We start from the raw sequence: 15,000 nt of genomic DNA on the forward strand, positions 1-15,000 counted from the left end.
CCCAGTGTAGGTTAGATTAGGTAAGTGCCCCCCAGTATAGGTTAGATAGGTAGCTGACCCCCAGTGTATGTTAGATTAGGTAGGTGCCCCCCAGTATAGGTTAAATTAGGTAGGTGCCCCCTAGGGTAGGTTAGATTAGGTAGCTGCCCCCCAGTATAGATTAGATAGGTAGCTGCCCCCCAGTGTAGGTTAGATAGGTAGCTGCCCCCCAGTATCTGCAGATCATCAACAATCAGATTCTCTCTGTGTGCTGACACCAATCGTTACACTAAGGAGCAGGTAATTAAGGCTGTACTACAGCCTAGCAGAACTAATTCACCAGAGGAGCTGGCGTAGCTAACACCTCCCCAGTGCATTGCTTGCATGTACTCCCCCCACTAATCACACCTTGAGACACCCATCAATCACATCCTATCACCTCACCACCTGTCACCCACTAGCAAACCTACCCAGCAAATCAGGCCCTAATTTGTCCCATGTGGGATCCTGTTCACTCGGCCAAACCCTCAGATGCCCCTCAGACCCTCTTCCGATCACCTCCCCAGTGCATTTATTGCATCTATTCTTCCCTCTAATCACACCCTGAGACACCCATCAATCACCTCCTGTCACCATCTATCACCCCCTAGTACTCCTATCCATCAGATCAGACCCTAATCTGCCCCCAGCGGCCTTCTGATCACCCGACCAAACCCTCATCCGCACCACTTCACTGACAGATTTTTTTTTCCCCTGATCACTACTGGTCTCTAAGACTTGATTGTGGCTGGGACCGACCATTATGCCTCACAATACACAACCGCCAATCAAAGAAGCTACCATACCCAGACTTTTCGGTGGAAACCACTCCAAGTTTAAAAATGTAACATTTTTTAAGGCCTTGACCTTAACATGGGTCTAGTCAAAATTGATTGTATTGTGGTCTTATTGGTCTACGCACCCAGCACATCACGTGCCCATGTTCTTTGCTGCCATGTCTAGGTTAAGATTTGAGAACATCCTGCACTTGTTACACGTCAGTACCAATATAACCTGTCATCTAAGAGGCCACCCTGCTTATGACCAGTTCCAAAAAATTCGGCCCCTCATAGACCACCTGTCATCAAAATTTGCAGATGTTTATACCCCTGAACAGTCATTTTGAGACATTTGGTTTCAAGACTACTCCTCATGGTTTAGGACCCCTTAAACTGTCAGGACAGTATAGAAACCCCACAAGTGACCCCATTTTAGAAAGAAGTCACCCTAAGGTATTCCGTTAGGTGTATGGTGAGTTTCTAGAAGTTTTTTTTTTTTAAATCACAGGTTAGTGAAAGATTACACTATTTAAAAAAAAAAAATTAAATTTCCGCTAACTTGTGAAAAAAATAAATAAAAATCTTATATGAACTCACCATACTCCTAACAAAATACCTTTGGGTGTCTTCTTTCTAAAAAAGTGTTACTTGTGGGGTTCCTATACTGCCCTGGCAATTTAGGGGCCCTAAAACGTGAGGAGTAGTCTAGAAACCAAATGCTACAAAATGACCTTTGAAATCTTAAAAGTACTCATAGGACTTTGGGCCCCTTAGCGCAGTAAGGGCTTGATTCACAAAGCGGTGCTAACCTATTTAGCACGTCTAAAGTCTTTAGACACGCTAACCAGGGTGCTAAGTAGGTTAGCACCGGATTTCTCAATCAGATCGCGCGCTAACTTTGCGCGCATAAAGTTTTACGCGCGCAAAGTTTTACGCGCGCTAAGTCCCATAGGCTTTAATGGGCACTTCGCGCGGTGCGCCCTGCGCTCTGTGCAGTATGCGCGTAAAGTTTTATGCGCATAAAGTTTTGCGCGCGTAAAGTTTTATGCGCGAAAAGCTTGTTTAGACGCGCTAAGGGGGTTTTCACAGGCGTGCTAACAGTTAGCACCGCTTTGTGAATCAAGCCCTTAGGGTGTTAAATTTTTTTTATTTTTACACATATGGTATCGCCGTTCTCGAGGTAAGTAGTATGTGATTTTGTGTTGTATTTTTAGACAAACCCATGCTGGGTGGTAGAAATATCTCTAGAATTGGACAATTGTGTTTAAAAAAACATAAAAAAAATTCTCATTTAAAGGGGAACTGAAGAGAAAGGTATATGGAGGCTACCATGTCTATTTCCTTTTAAGCAATACCAGTTGCCTGGCAGCCCTGATGATCCTCTGCCTCTAATACTATTAGCCATAGCCCCTGAGCAAGCTTGCAGTAGATCAGGTGTTTCAGACTTTAAAGTCAGATCTGACAAGACTAGCTGCATGCTTGTTTCTGGTGTTATTCAGATACTACTACAGAGAAATTGACCAGCAGGGCTGCCAGGCAACTGGTATTGATTAAAAGGAAATAAATATGGCAGCCTACGTATACCTCTGACTTCAGTTCCCCTTTAAAGAGATATTTTTCACACTCGGCATAGGTATGTGTAAAAATACAGCCCAAAACACATTATACTATTTCTCCTGAGTACGACGATACCACATGTGTGAGGCTAGGTTCACAGTGGGACGTTACAGACACACGTTAGTGCAGCCTGTAACGCAGCCCCACCCCAAAGTAGTGAAAAATCGATGGGCTTGTTCACACTGCCCACGTTGCATTACATTGTAACGCAGCAAAGTGCTGCATACTGTGCGTTATGCGCAGCTAAGCCGCGTTAGACTGTTTGCACAAGCTCAGTCATGTTGGGGAGGAGGGGATAGCAGCCGGGCACATGGCTAATTGATATTCAATGCACGTGTGACGTGCAGTGTTTACTTCCTGGAGCGGCCGCTCTGTGCGGCGATTGGCCAGGCGGGACCACGTGATGCCGCATGCGTCCAAGAGTACGCATCACGGACGCCAGAGTGAGCTGCACCACGTGGCTCACTCTGACGTCCACATCAGAGAGCACCAGGCGTTGCGTTAGGGGCACATTATGTGTCCTATAACGACCCCTAAATGCAACGCCCCACTGTGAACCTAGCCAGACACTTTTTTTTTCAGACTAGATGCGTTAAGGGGCCCAAAGACCAATGAGCACCTTTATGCTGTACAGGGGTGCTTACAATTTAGTACCCCCCTAAATGCCAGGACAGTAAACACACCCCACAAATGACCTCATTTTGGAAAGTAGACACCCCAAAGTATTCAAAGAGAGGCATGAGAAGTCCATTGCAGATTTTTTTTAATTTTTTTAAAGGTCAAAAGTTAACATAAATGAAAACTTTTTTTTTAAATTTTTATTTTGTCATAAAGTGTGATTTTCCGCTACCTTGTAACAAAAAAAAAAAAAACTTCCATGAACTCACCATGCCTCTTAAGGCCCTGTTCACACTGCACGCGTTTCCAGCCGCGTTTTGGAAACGCGTGCAGGTGGCCGACACGCACGACATCAGACATTGCATAGAGTGCAATGTCTGATGTTCACACTGCATGCGTTCCGGACCTGTGCGGTCCGGGAACGCATGCTGCACGCATTTTTTGCCAAAACGCATGGCTGTCCCATTCACTTTTGAGTGATGGGATCAGCCACGCAACGCATACAAACGCGGATGGCGTGCGTTCGTACGCGTTGCGTTCCTGGTGCGTGCTCGTCCGCGTTTGTAATGTGAACGGGGCCTTAGGGCCTTTTTCCACTACACGCAGATTCTGCATGTAGAAAATGGACTCCAATGAATGCCTATGGGAAATCTGCATCAGAATAATCGTGTTCAGTGGAAACAGGCTCATAGACATTCATTAAAGTCAGTTTTCTGCATGCAGAATCTGCGTGTAGTGGAAACAGGCCCTAAGTGAATACTTTGGGATGTCTTCTTTCCAAAAAGTGGTCATTTACGGAGTAATTATACTATCCTAGAATACTAGCACCTCATGAAACATGACAGATGCTCTAAAAAGTCAAAGATACTTCAAAATGGGAAAAAAATCACTTTCTACACCATAGTTTGTAAACGCTACAACTTTTACCCAACCCAATAAATATAATTTTTTTTTTTTTTTTAACAAAGACATTGTGCACAATAAATTTAAACAAAAAATGTATATAGAAATTTTACTTTATTTGAAAAATGTCAGTACAGAAAGTTAGAAAAAAAAATCAAGAAAAAGAATTTTTTTTAAACAAAATTCAAGTGTTTTTTGATGAATATAATAAAAACTAAAAATCACAAAACCAATTAAATAGCAACAAAAATAAGCTGCATTAGTGACAAGAAAAGGAGGTACAATTCATTTAGGTGATAGGTTATATGACCAAGCAATGGGAAAAAAATTATTATTTTTATGTGCTGAGTGTGGGAAACCTGGGGGAAAAAAAAGACGTGGGTTCCCCCCTCCCGAGCCTCTGTAACCCCTTGTCCCCCATACAGGCTGGGATAGCCAGAATGCGGAGCCCCGGTCGACTGGAGCTTCGCACCCTGAGCTATACCAGCCCACATGGTCCTTGGTATGTGGGGCTGTGGGGGGGATTGGAGAGAGGCAGCCAAGCCTTCCCCCCCCCCACACTCCCCCAAAGCCCTTGTCCAATCCATTGTGCCCCAGGAGGAGGTGGGGGCGATGACTCCCTGGGGGGGGGAGGGTTCATGGTGGCATCTGGGAGTCCCCTTTAAGAAGGTTACCCCAGATGACCACCCCCTCCCTGGAGAAATGAGTATAGGGGTACAAAGTACCCATTACCCATTTCCACAATGGGTTAAATGAAATAAAAACACAACCACGAGAGAAGTATTTTATTATTCTAAATTAACCACAAATAATTACCTGTACCTTTAAAAAAGTTTTCCCACGCCAATATCCACGGTAAATGATCCAACTAAATGTATCCTCTTATGTTGCGATCTTCAATTAAGTTGATTGAAGATCTCAGACGACTCCCACATAGCAGAGAATGCGTCCTTTCGGACGCATAGCTGCCGGCTCCTGCTGTCTCTCCCCACCTCCTCACCTGTCACCCTCACCTAGCCTGGCACCCAAGGGTGCAACGGGTGCCAGGCTAGGTGAGGGTGACAGGTGCAGGCAGGTGGGGAGAGACAGCAGTGGAGGCCGGCAGCTTCACGTCCTGCTCAGGATGCATTCTCTGCTATAATAAAGGTTCATAAATCATGAGGTTGTTTTTAATGAATCGTTTTTTTAATAAATCGACTCATTTTACTTTGAAACTTTAAAATTGATTTTCTCAAAAACTGTAAGGTCTTTTTGAAAAAAAAAATTACCCTTGTTCCCACTATTCCACTTAACATTTCAAACAATTTTGGTGTTTTTACTATGTAAGGGGGCTTTGCTATCAACCGCTAAAGTTGGCGCCATTGAAGTCTATGGGTGAACCGAACTTTTTGAAAAAAAAAATCCCGGTTCTCTGCAAAGGCGAACCACCTGAAGTTCGCCTGGAACCGTTCGCAGGCGAATCGTTCGGCCCATCTCTAATTATAAGTAGTTCACTATGGGGTCCTCTTTATAGATAGGTTGGTAGGTTTGGGTCCTTCATTGCATGTTGGTAGGTATAGGGTCCTCCATTATAGGTAGGTGGTTATAGGGGTCCTCATTACACAGGTTAGTAGATAGGTAGGTATAGATGCCTTCAGTATAGATGGCAAGTTGTAGAGGTCTTCAGTATAGGTAGGAAGAAACTTGGTCCTTCCGTACAGGTAGGTAGTTATGAAGCTTTCAGCATAATTAGATATGGGGCCTTCATTATATGTAGGTATTTAGGGAGTCCTCAGTGTAGGCAGATAAGGTTATTTCATTATAGATATGTATGTGATACACAGTATCGTTAGGTAGGTATGGTGCTGGCAATATAGGAAGATATAGTGACTTCATTATTGGTATGTACGTATTGAGATTTTATTAAAAAAGGTAGGTGTGGGGACTTTATTATATGTACTTAGGTATTGGATCGAATCAGTGTGTAGCGAGCACCTATGGTGGACCGAGGAAGAATGGGACGTGCTCTCCACTCCAGTCACCTGTGCACTCCAGGTGTCCTTTCAAGTCGTTATTTCAAGGAGTCAGCACCATCTTCAAAGGATAAGCTCTTTTATTTGTATCAGAACATCAAAGATCCAGAAGATCAAGCAACCAGCGACAGCTCCGCTGTTTCGGGCAATCTGCCCTTTCTCAAGCTGTTAAAGCATGTCCTCCACATTAAAGTGTCACATCATGTTCATATATATAGCTAACCAAGTGGATCAGGTGACTGCAGTGCGACCAATCGCGCGTATGGGGCCGCCGGCGGACCTGATGGGGAACTACCAGCTTAATATTCAAATTCTGTTCGAGCCCAACCCCTCATGGCAACCAAATCCCAGACGCCACCCCCTATCGCATCACAGCGATTCCTAATAGTAGCAACTTACGCCGTCATCAGCAGTGTGTATGGGCGTGCACGGCGAGCCTCTCCGTCCCCCCCTCCTCGTATACTTCAATGAACATGCGCGATACCTCACGCATGACGTGACGTGATGCCGCACACGCCTCCACATAGCGGCAATCGCGTCACCTCGTATCTAGGCAACCAGACGCTCCGCATTCACAGGGGAAACAAGCCCCACCCACCTGCAGAGCTCTGGCCGTCCTAACAACATATACCAACAAATGAGGGGAGGAACATTGAGCCCCCTCCATACTCACTCACCACACCACCAACAGACAGCAGCCCAGGGATAAAGGGAATAAAATCAGAGGTCCCACACGTTTGAATAGCGCTTGCAGCCACCTATAATGAATAATAAACAAAAGTGAATGTCAATAATACAAGAGTCACGGCAGTACATCTAGATACAAGGCAACAGGTCATACTCTTTATTTAGACCGCCTCTCCCCATTGTTCCTAACCTTTTTATCCACATAGCCTCTTTCTTAAGCAACATTTTGTGTCGATCCCCTCTACGCTGGCGCAGGGGTGCATGGTCAATCACCTGCACCTTCAACTGAGAGACACTGTGTCGAGAATCCTTAAAATGACAGGCCACCGATTGATCCCTACTTTCTCCCCTAATAGTTGATTTGTGTGAGGAAATTCTATCCACACAACCCCTAAGAGATAGAATTTCCTCACACAGCACGCCCATACACACTGCTGATGACGGCGTAAGTTGCTACTATTAGGAATCGCTGTGATGCGATAGGGGGTGGCGTCTGGGATTTGGTTGCCATGAGGGGTTGGGCTCGAACAGAATTTGAATATTAAGCTGGTAGTTCCCCATCAGGTCCGCCGGCGGCCCCATACGCGCGATTGGTCGCACTGCAGTCACCTGATCCACTTGGTTAGCTATATATATGAACATGATGTGACACTTTAATGTGGAGGACATGCTTTAACAGCTTGAGAAAGGGCAGATTGCCCGAAACAGCGGAGCTGTCGCTGGTTGCTTGATCTTCTGGATCTTTGATGTTCTGATACAAATAAAAGAGCTTATCCTTTGAAGATGGTGCTGACTCCTTGAAATAACGACTTAGGTATTGGATCCACATTACATTTAGTTATGTAGGTAGGAAAAAAGACATTTATTATAATTAGGTAGTTATGGGGCTTTCATTATAAGTAGTTAGGTATGGGGCCTTCAGTACAGGTAAGTATATATGGGGTCCTCTGTATACTTAGGTAGGAAAGTGGATTTCATTATACAAAGATATATTGATTCCAGCACAGGAAAATAGTTATGGTGCTTTCATTATAGATAGATAGGTAGGTATGGCGCCTTCTGAATAGGTATTTAGGTATACGGTCCACATTATAATTAGTTATGTAGATAGATAACGGGTCAATAACTACATTTAGACAGCTATAGGGCTTTCAGTTTAAGTAGGTAGGTAAGTATGAGGCATTCAGTAATGTTATGTTTGTATGTAGTTCTCAGTATAGGTATGTAAGTATAGGTGTAGTTGTGCCAGTATACGTATTGGTAGGTCTGCATTGTTAGTTCAGTATTGGGTACTCATTATTGATATATTGGTAGTTATGGAGCCTTCAGTATAAGTAGGTAGATATGGGACATTCAGTATATTTATGTAGATATGGAGCTTTAAAAATAGGCTAGTAGGAAATGACATTCATTATTAGTGGTATGGGTATAGGGTACTCCGTATAGGGAGATGCTTATGGGGCCTTCAGTATCGGTAGATAGGCAGGGCAAACCCAGGATTTTAAAAGGGGGGGGGGGCGGGGAATTCCTGAAAGGTCTCCTTCAGCCACGCACAATACAGTATAATAATAAAATAGTGCATCATGCTGGTTACAAAATACAATTTCATGTCCTATTGACAGGATGTGACAATTATTTTCTAAATACCCAATCTGCTCTAGATCAACAACAGGATCGACCAGGAGCAGTTTAGATACAGATAATAATAAGGACAACCAACATTGCTATTGAAGGGGAAAGTGAAGCATTCACACAGCAGCACGGCTTTGCTCATGCTTGACTCTTTTAAGTTCTCCAGAGCTGCTCCATGATCTGTACGCACGCTTCTGCTCCATCCAAATTCAACTTAGCAGGGAAAGAAAGGAGCCAGTGCTATGAGCTGCAGGATAGCTGCAGATATGCTGGTGTCCCAACTTATGCCTGTCCCCAGACACTGCCCCGACCCTGGTCTGAGGGGGGAATCTGGGCAGCTGCAATCCACCCCGTGTTTGCCTATGATAGGTAGGTATGTGACATTCTGTATAGATAGGTAGTTATAAGGTCCTCTGTATTTGTATGGATTGGGGCATTCAGTATTAATAGGTAGATGGGTATGGGGCTTTCAATACAAGTAGTTAGATGGTAAGTAGATATGGGGTCCTCGATGTATACAGTTAAATGTGGAATTAGACATTCAGTGTAGGAAGGTAGTTATATAACTTTATAAAAAAGTAGGTAGTTAGAAAGGTATGTGACTTTATATAGGTAGTTACGGAACCATCAGTATAGGTAGGTAAATATAGGTCCTCAATACAGGTAGGTATATACGAAATAGGTCCTCAATATAGGTAGGTATATATGGGGATTTCATATAGATAGGTACATATGATATAGGTCCTCAATGTAGGTAGGTATATATGGTGATTTCATTAAAGCTAATGTAATTCGGCTGGAAAAAAATAAATAAAAATAAACTCGCCAAAAGAGAGGGAAGGCTCGGTCCTTTTGAGCCATCCTTCTCCTCTACCGGTGGCCCCAGTGCTGCACTGGCTCCTCCGTTCTCGTCCCACACCGAGGGACTTCGGAAGTCTTCGGGAGCCGAGTCCTCCAGAAGACAGGCGGTGCACACGCTAATGGGTCATAAAGGACACACGCGCATGCGCAGTGCTATCGCGGCCCGTCTTCGGGAGCACTCGGACTCACGAAGCATCTCCAAAGCCTCCCTTTGGCCAGGAGCGAGTGGTATTTGACATAAACGAACGAATATCGCTACGGGGGAGCCAGCGGAACAGCGGGGACTGGGAGAGGAGAGGGAGTGCTCTATGGAACCCAGAGCCTCCCTCTCCTTAGGTGAGTATCTGACTGTTTTTTCCTAAACCCGGTTCCCGTTATCTTCAAAAATAAGTAATAGGCTTCACTCCATCTCCAACTACCACCGCGCCTCCCCTAATCCCCCCCCACCCCCAAACTTGTCCTCCAAAATATCTACAAACATCAACTGGTTACATCTGCCTCAATTACAGCTTGAAGCTCACATCTGCAGACCTATCTGTTTACCAAATGACCGTTTTTATGTAATGAAGCAATCAACGTCATTATCAGAAGCCAATCAATAGGAAAACAAAGGCGGAAGATTGAGGTCTACAGATGTGATCTCCAGGCTCCACGTTGAATTCGAGGTAGAGGTAAGCAACCACTTTCATTAGACAAGTAGTTGGGACTTGTTGGGTAAAAAAAGGTGGGAAAGGGAATGAAGGGCAAGCGAAGTCGACGCAATCTGAGATCTAAGAAGAGCATGGTAGCATAGCTCAGTGGTTACTATATCCATAATTGATCAATGGCACCATGTTAACAGGTTTAGTGATGGTGAAAAAAAAAATCAAGTGACCTAGCAACAACTTTGCCCTCCACCATAGAGCCCTTGCACTACCCATGGAATTATAGGAACTAAAGAGAAGAATGGCAGCCAAGCCACTTCCTGCTCTCATAAGTGTCCTAATCAAATCCATTGACATGGATCTCTTCCATGAGGAGGTGGCAATCCAATTTAGGAAAGGTAATCTCAAATGTGTAACCCCCTTTTCAAAAGAAATGATTATATGGTTACAAAAAAAAACTAAATAAAAATGTATATTTATATATCTTTATTTAATTAAAATAAACAATAAATACTTAAAAAAGATATTTCCAGCGCTCCAATAGACTGTCCAAACCGCTTATATAATCAAATAGTACCAAATGAAGCCGCTCTCCAGTTGGGTGGGAAGTAATGATCTATAAAAGATACATAGAGCGCTCCATAGTGTAAAACCATAAGAAAAGTTTTAATATACGCAAGCTAAAAATGTACTTACAAGATGGAAGATACAATAAGGCTCATAGATAGCCTGCAGGCACATCTATCCCTCCTGTAACGTGGGCACCGCCAGGCTGTGGCCAGCAGCGTGGCGTCCGATGACTAGGGAAAGTCCTCTCGCTGGTGGGGGGGCGTGTCTTCTGTCACAACGTGCCTCTAGCGTGATGACTCGTTTCGGCATCCCTGCCTTCGTCAGATCACCCTGGCCTGGCGGTGCCCACGCTACAGGAGGGATAGATGTACCTGCAGGCTATCTATGAGCCTTATTATATCTTCCATCTTGTAAGTACATTTTTAGCTTGCGCATATTAAAACTTTTCTTATGGTTTTACACTATGGAGCGCTCTATGTATCTTTTATAGATCATTTTTTCGCAAACAATAAATACTTACCTACTCACACACTAGTATCCTCTAAGACAGCGTTTTTCAACCAGTGTGCCGCGGCACGTTGCATGGTGTGCCGTCCTCTTCCCAGCCCTCCCGCACGTCCCCGCGGCCGCCGCTGCTATTACCTTAGCAGCGGCCGCTCTCCCCTCTCCAGCGCATGTTTTTATTTAAGGCAAGCAGCGTATCTCCCGGCTGCTCTGTGATGCGCAGGAATCAGGGCTCGGTTACCATAGTAACGGTGATACATATCGCTGCTACAGGAAGCCGCAGCCCTGCTTCCTGTCGCATCACAGAGCAGCCGGGAGATACGCTGCTTGCCTTGAATAAACACACGCGGTGGAGAGGGGAGAGCAGCAGCTGTTAAGGTAATAACAGCGGGGACGAGTGGGGATGGGCGGGGGGCACCACCTGGCTATACTGGGGCACTATACCGGCTATACTGGGGCACTATTCTGGGGCACTATACTAGCTATACTGGGGCACTATACTGGCTATACTGGGGCACTATACTAGCTATACTGGGGCACTATACTGGGGCACTGTACTAGCTATACTGGGGCACTATACTGGCTATACTGGGGCACTATACTGGGGCACTATACTAGCTATACTGGGGGCACTATACTGGCTATACTGGGGCACTATTCTGGGGCACTATACTAGCTATACTGGGGCACTATACTGGCTATACTGGGGCACTATACTGGGGCACTATACTGGCTATACTGGGGGCACTATACTGGCTATACTGGGGGCACTATACTGGCTATACTGGGGGCACTATACTAGCTATACTGGGGCACTATTCTGGCTATACTGGGGCACTATTCTGGCTATACTGGGGCACTATACTGGAGCGCTATACTGGGGGCACTATACTGGCTTTACTGGGGCACTATTCTGGCTATACTTGGGCACTATACTGGGGCACTATACTGGCTATACTGGGGGCACTATACTGGCTATACTGGGGCACTATACTAGCTATACTGAGGCAACTAAACTCCCTCCTACACTGGGGTAACTATGCTAGCTATGCAGCCGCACCCCAGCCCCCCCCCCATAGCCTGCTGCGCACGGCACTGTCCACTAGGTTGCGCAATACCCCCCCCCCCCCCCCCCCCCGCCGTTCCCCGGAGAAAAATTTGGTCAGAAAGTGTTCCCCGGGCCGGAAAAGGTTGGGAACCACTGCTCTAAGATGATCCAACACCATATCCTCACATTACAAAACAAAATACAAAGAACAAAAAACACAGCACACTTCCAACCCCCCCCCCCCCCCCCAAAAAAAAACCCCCATAAAAACAAATACAATAAGTTTCTTATGCAGGGTCGTTTTTAGGGCCATGCGGGCGTGCCGCCGCCCGGCCCGCTGTTGGGAAGGGGGGCGCTGTAATGGAGGGTGGAGCCGGAGCCACGGGGAGGGCATCCCAACCTCTCCCTCCCTCTCCTCTCCCGGGCGCACTCCGTGCTCCCCCCTCAGATGCAGAGCGAGAAGGCAGGGAGCGCTGTTTACAACTCACCTGCCTGGCTCCAAGCGCTGTTCTCTCGCCACCGGTCTTCTCTCTGCCTACACGCTGATACACACACTGCTTCTGGCTAAACAGGAGCTGCCCTCCCCGTGGCTCCGGCTCCACCCTCCAATATAGGGGGCAGCTACCTATCTAACCTATACTGGGGGGCAGCTACCTAATCTCCATACACTGGGGGTCAGCTACCTATCTAACCTATACTGGGGGGGCACCTACCTAATCTAACCTATACTGGGGGGCAGCTACCTAATCTAACCTATACTGGGGAGCACCTACCTAATCTAACCTATACTGGGGGGGCCCTACCTAATCTAACATACACTGGGGGGCACCTACCTAATCTAACCTACACTGGGGGGCAACTACCTAATCTAACCTATACTGGGGGGGGGGGGGCATCTACCTAATCTAACCTACACTGGGGGGCAACTACCTAATCTAACCTATGCTGGGGGGGCACCTACCTAATTTAACCTATACTGGGGGGCACCTACCTAATCTAACCTATACTAGGGGGGCAGCTACCTAATCTAACCTATACTGGGGGGCACCTACCTAATCTAACCTACACTGGGGGACACCTACCTAATCTAACCTACACTGGGGGGCACCTACGTGATCTAACATACACTGGGGGGCAGCTACCTATCTAACCTATACTGGGGGCAGCTACCTAATTAACCTACACTGGGGGGGGCAGCTACCTAATCTAACCTATACTGGGGGGAAGCTACCTAATCTAACCTACACTGGGGGGCAGCTACCTATCTAACCTATACTGGGGGGCACCTACCTAATCTAACCTATACTGGGGGGCACCTACCTAATTTAACCTATACTGGGGGGCACCTACCTAATCTAACCTATACTGGGGGGCAGCTACCTAATCTAACCTATACTGGGGGACACCTACCTAATCTAACATACACTGGGGGCCACTACCTAATCTAACCTATACTGGGGGGGCACCTACCTAATCTAACCTACACTGGGGGGCAGCTACCTAATCTAACCTACCCTGGGGGGCACCTACCTAATTTAACCTATACTGGGGGGCACCTACCTAATCTAACCTATACTGGGGGGCAGCTACCTAATCTAACCTATACTGGGGGGCACCTACCTAATCTAACCTACACTGGGGGACACCTACCTAATCTAACATACACTGGGGGGCCACTACCTAATCTAACCTATACTGGGGGGGCACCTACCTAATCTAACCTACACTGGGGGGCAGCTACCTAATCTAACCTACCCTGGGGGGCACCTACCTAATTTAACCTATACTGGGGGGCACCTACCTAATCTAACCTATACTGGGGGGCAGCTACCTAATCTAACCTATACTGGGGGGCACCTACCTAATCTAACCTACACTGGGGGACACCTACCTAATCTAACCTACACTGGGGGGCACCTACGCAATCTAACATACTCTGGGGGGCAGCTACCTATCTAACCTATACTGGGGGGCAGCTACCTAATCTAACCTACCCTAGGGGGCACCTACCTAATTTAACCTATACTGGGGGGCACCTACCTAATCTAACATACACTGGGGGGCAGCTACCTATCTAGCCTATACTGGGGGGCAGCTACCTAATCTAACCTATACTGGGGGGCACCTGTCTAATCTAACCTATACTGGGGGGCACCTACCTAATGTAACCTATACTGGGGGCACCTACCTAATCTAACCTATACTGGGGGGCAGCTACCTATCTAACCTACACTGGGGGGCAGCTACCTAATCTAACCTATACTGGGGGGCAGCTACCTAATTTAACCTATACTGGGGGGCAGCTACCTATCTAACCTATACTTGGGGGGCACCTACCTAATCTAACATACACTGGGGGGCAGCTACCTAATCTAACCTATACTGGGGGGCACCTACCTAATCTAATCTACACTGGGGGACAACTACATAATCTAACCTATACTGGGGGGCAGCTACCTAATCTAATTTATAGACAAACGGGAGGACAAGAAAAGTCTGGCACTATGGTTTATTCTGTGCAGCAAAAAACAACAGGATAGTGTGAAGTGTCTTCAACTTGCGACAAGCATAGCTTGGACAAACATCAAGGAAAAACAACACACAGTGTTTAAGCTGTACCTGGATGTGAGGGAGGTAGCAGGTGTGGGCGCCAAGTGGGTGCACGGTCCTTACGACCGTTTCGCTAGGCAGTTGCCGAGCTTCATCTGAGGTGTGCACAGCTTAAACACTGTGTGTTGTTTTTCCTTGATGTTTGTCCAAGCTATGCTTGTCGCAAATTGAAGACACTTCACACTATCCTGTTGTTTTTTGCTGCACAGAATAAACCATAGTGCCAGACTTTTCTTGTCCTCCCGTTTGTCTGCATCTATTCCTGCTTATGTCTTGAGCACATGGTTTGCTGGGTGTTTGAGCCAGCCAAAGACAGCTTTTCCCGAGTGCCTGCCAGCTCTCCCACAAGATTTGTACTAATCTAATTTATACTGGGGGGCACCTACCTAATCTAAACTACACTGGGGGACACCTACCTAATCTAACCTACACTGGGGGGCACCTACGTAATCTAACATACACTGAGGGGCAGCTAGCTATCTAACCTACACTGGGGG

At 46.3% G+C, this 15,000-nt stretch overlaps 1 protein-coding gene across 4 annotated transcripts in view; it reads right to left on the minus strand.

Annotated features, from left to right (window-relative positions):
- The window catches only part of IFT57 (intraflagellar transport 57), a 69,692-nt gene that overhangs the window by 21,093 nt on the left and 33,599 nt on the right, over positions 1-15,000 (minus strand). For 3 of the 4 annotated variants that reach the window (XM_068268462.1, XM_068268461.1, XM_068268460.1), the window contains exon 7: positions 6,625-6,705. The exons of the other annotated variant lie outside the window; for it this stretch is intronic. In XM_068268462.1, the coding sequence (XP_068124563.1) occupies positions 6,625-6,705 (81 nt within the window). The remainder of the gene's footprint in view (positions 1-6,624; positions 6,706-15,000) is intronic. 4 annotated transcript variants of the gene reach the window in all.

Source organism: Hyperolius riggenbachi, chromosome 2 (assembly GCF_040937935.1).
Source record: "Hyperolius riggenbachi isolate aHypRig1 chromosome 2, aHypRig1.pri, whole genome shotgun sequence".
Classification (NCBI taxonomy): Eukaryota; Metazoa; Chordata; class Amphibia; order Anura; family Hyperoliidae; genus Hyperolius; species Hyperolius riggenbachi.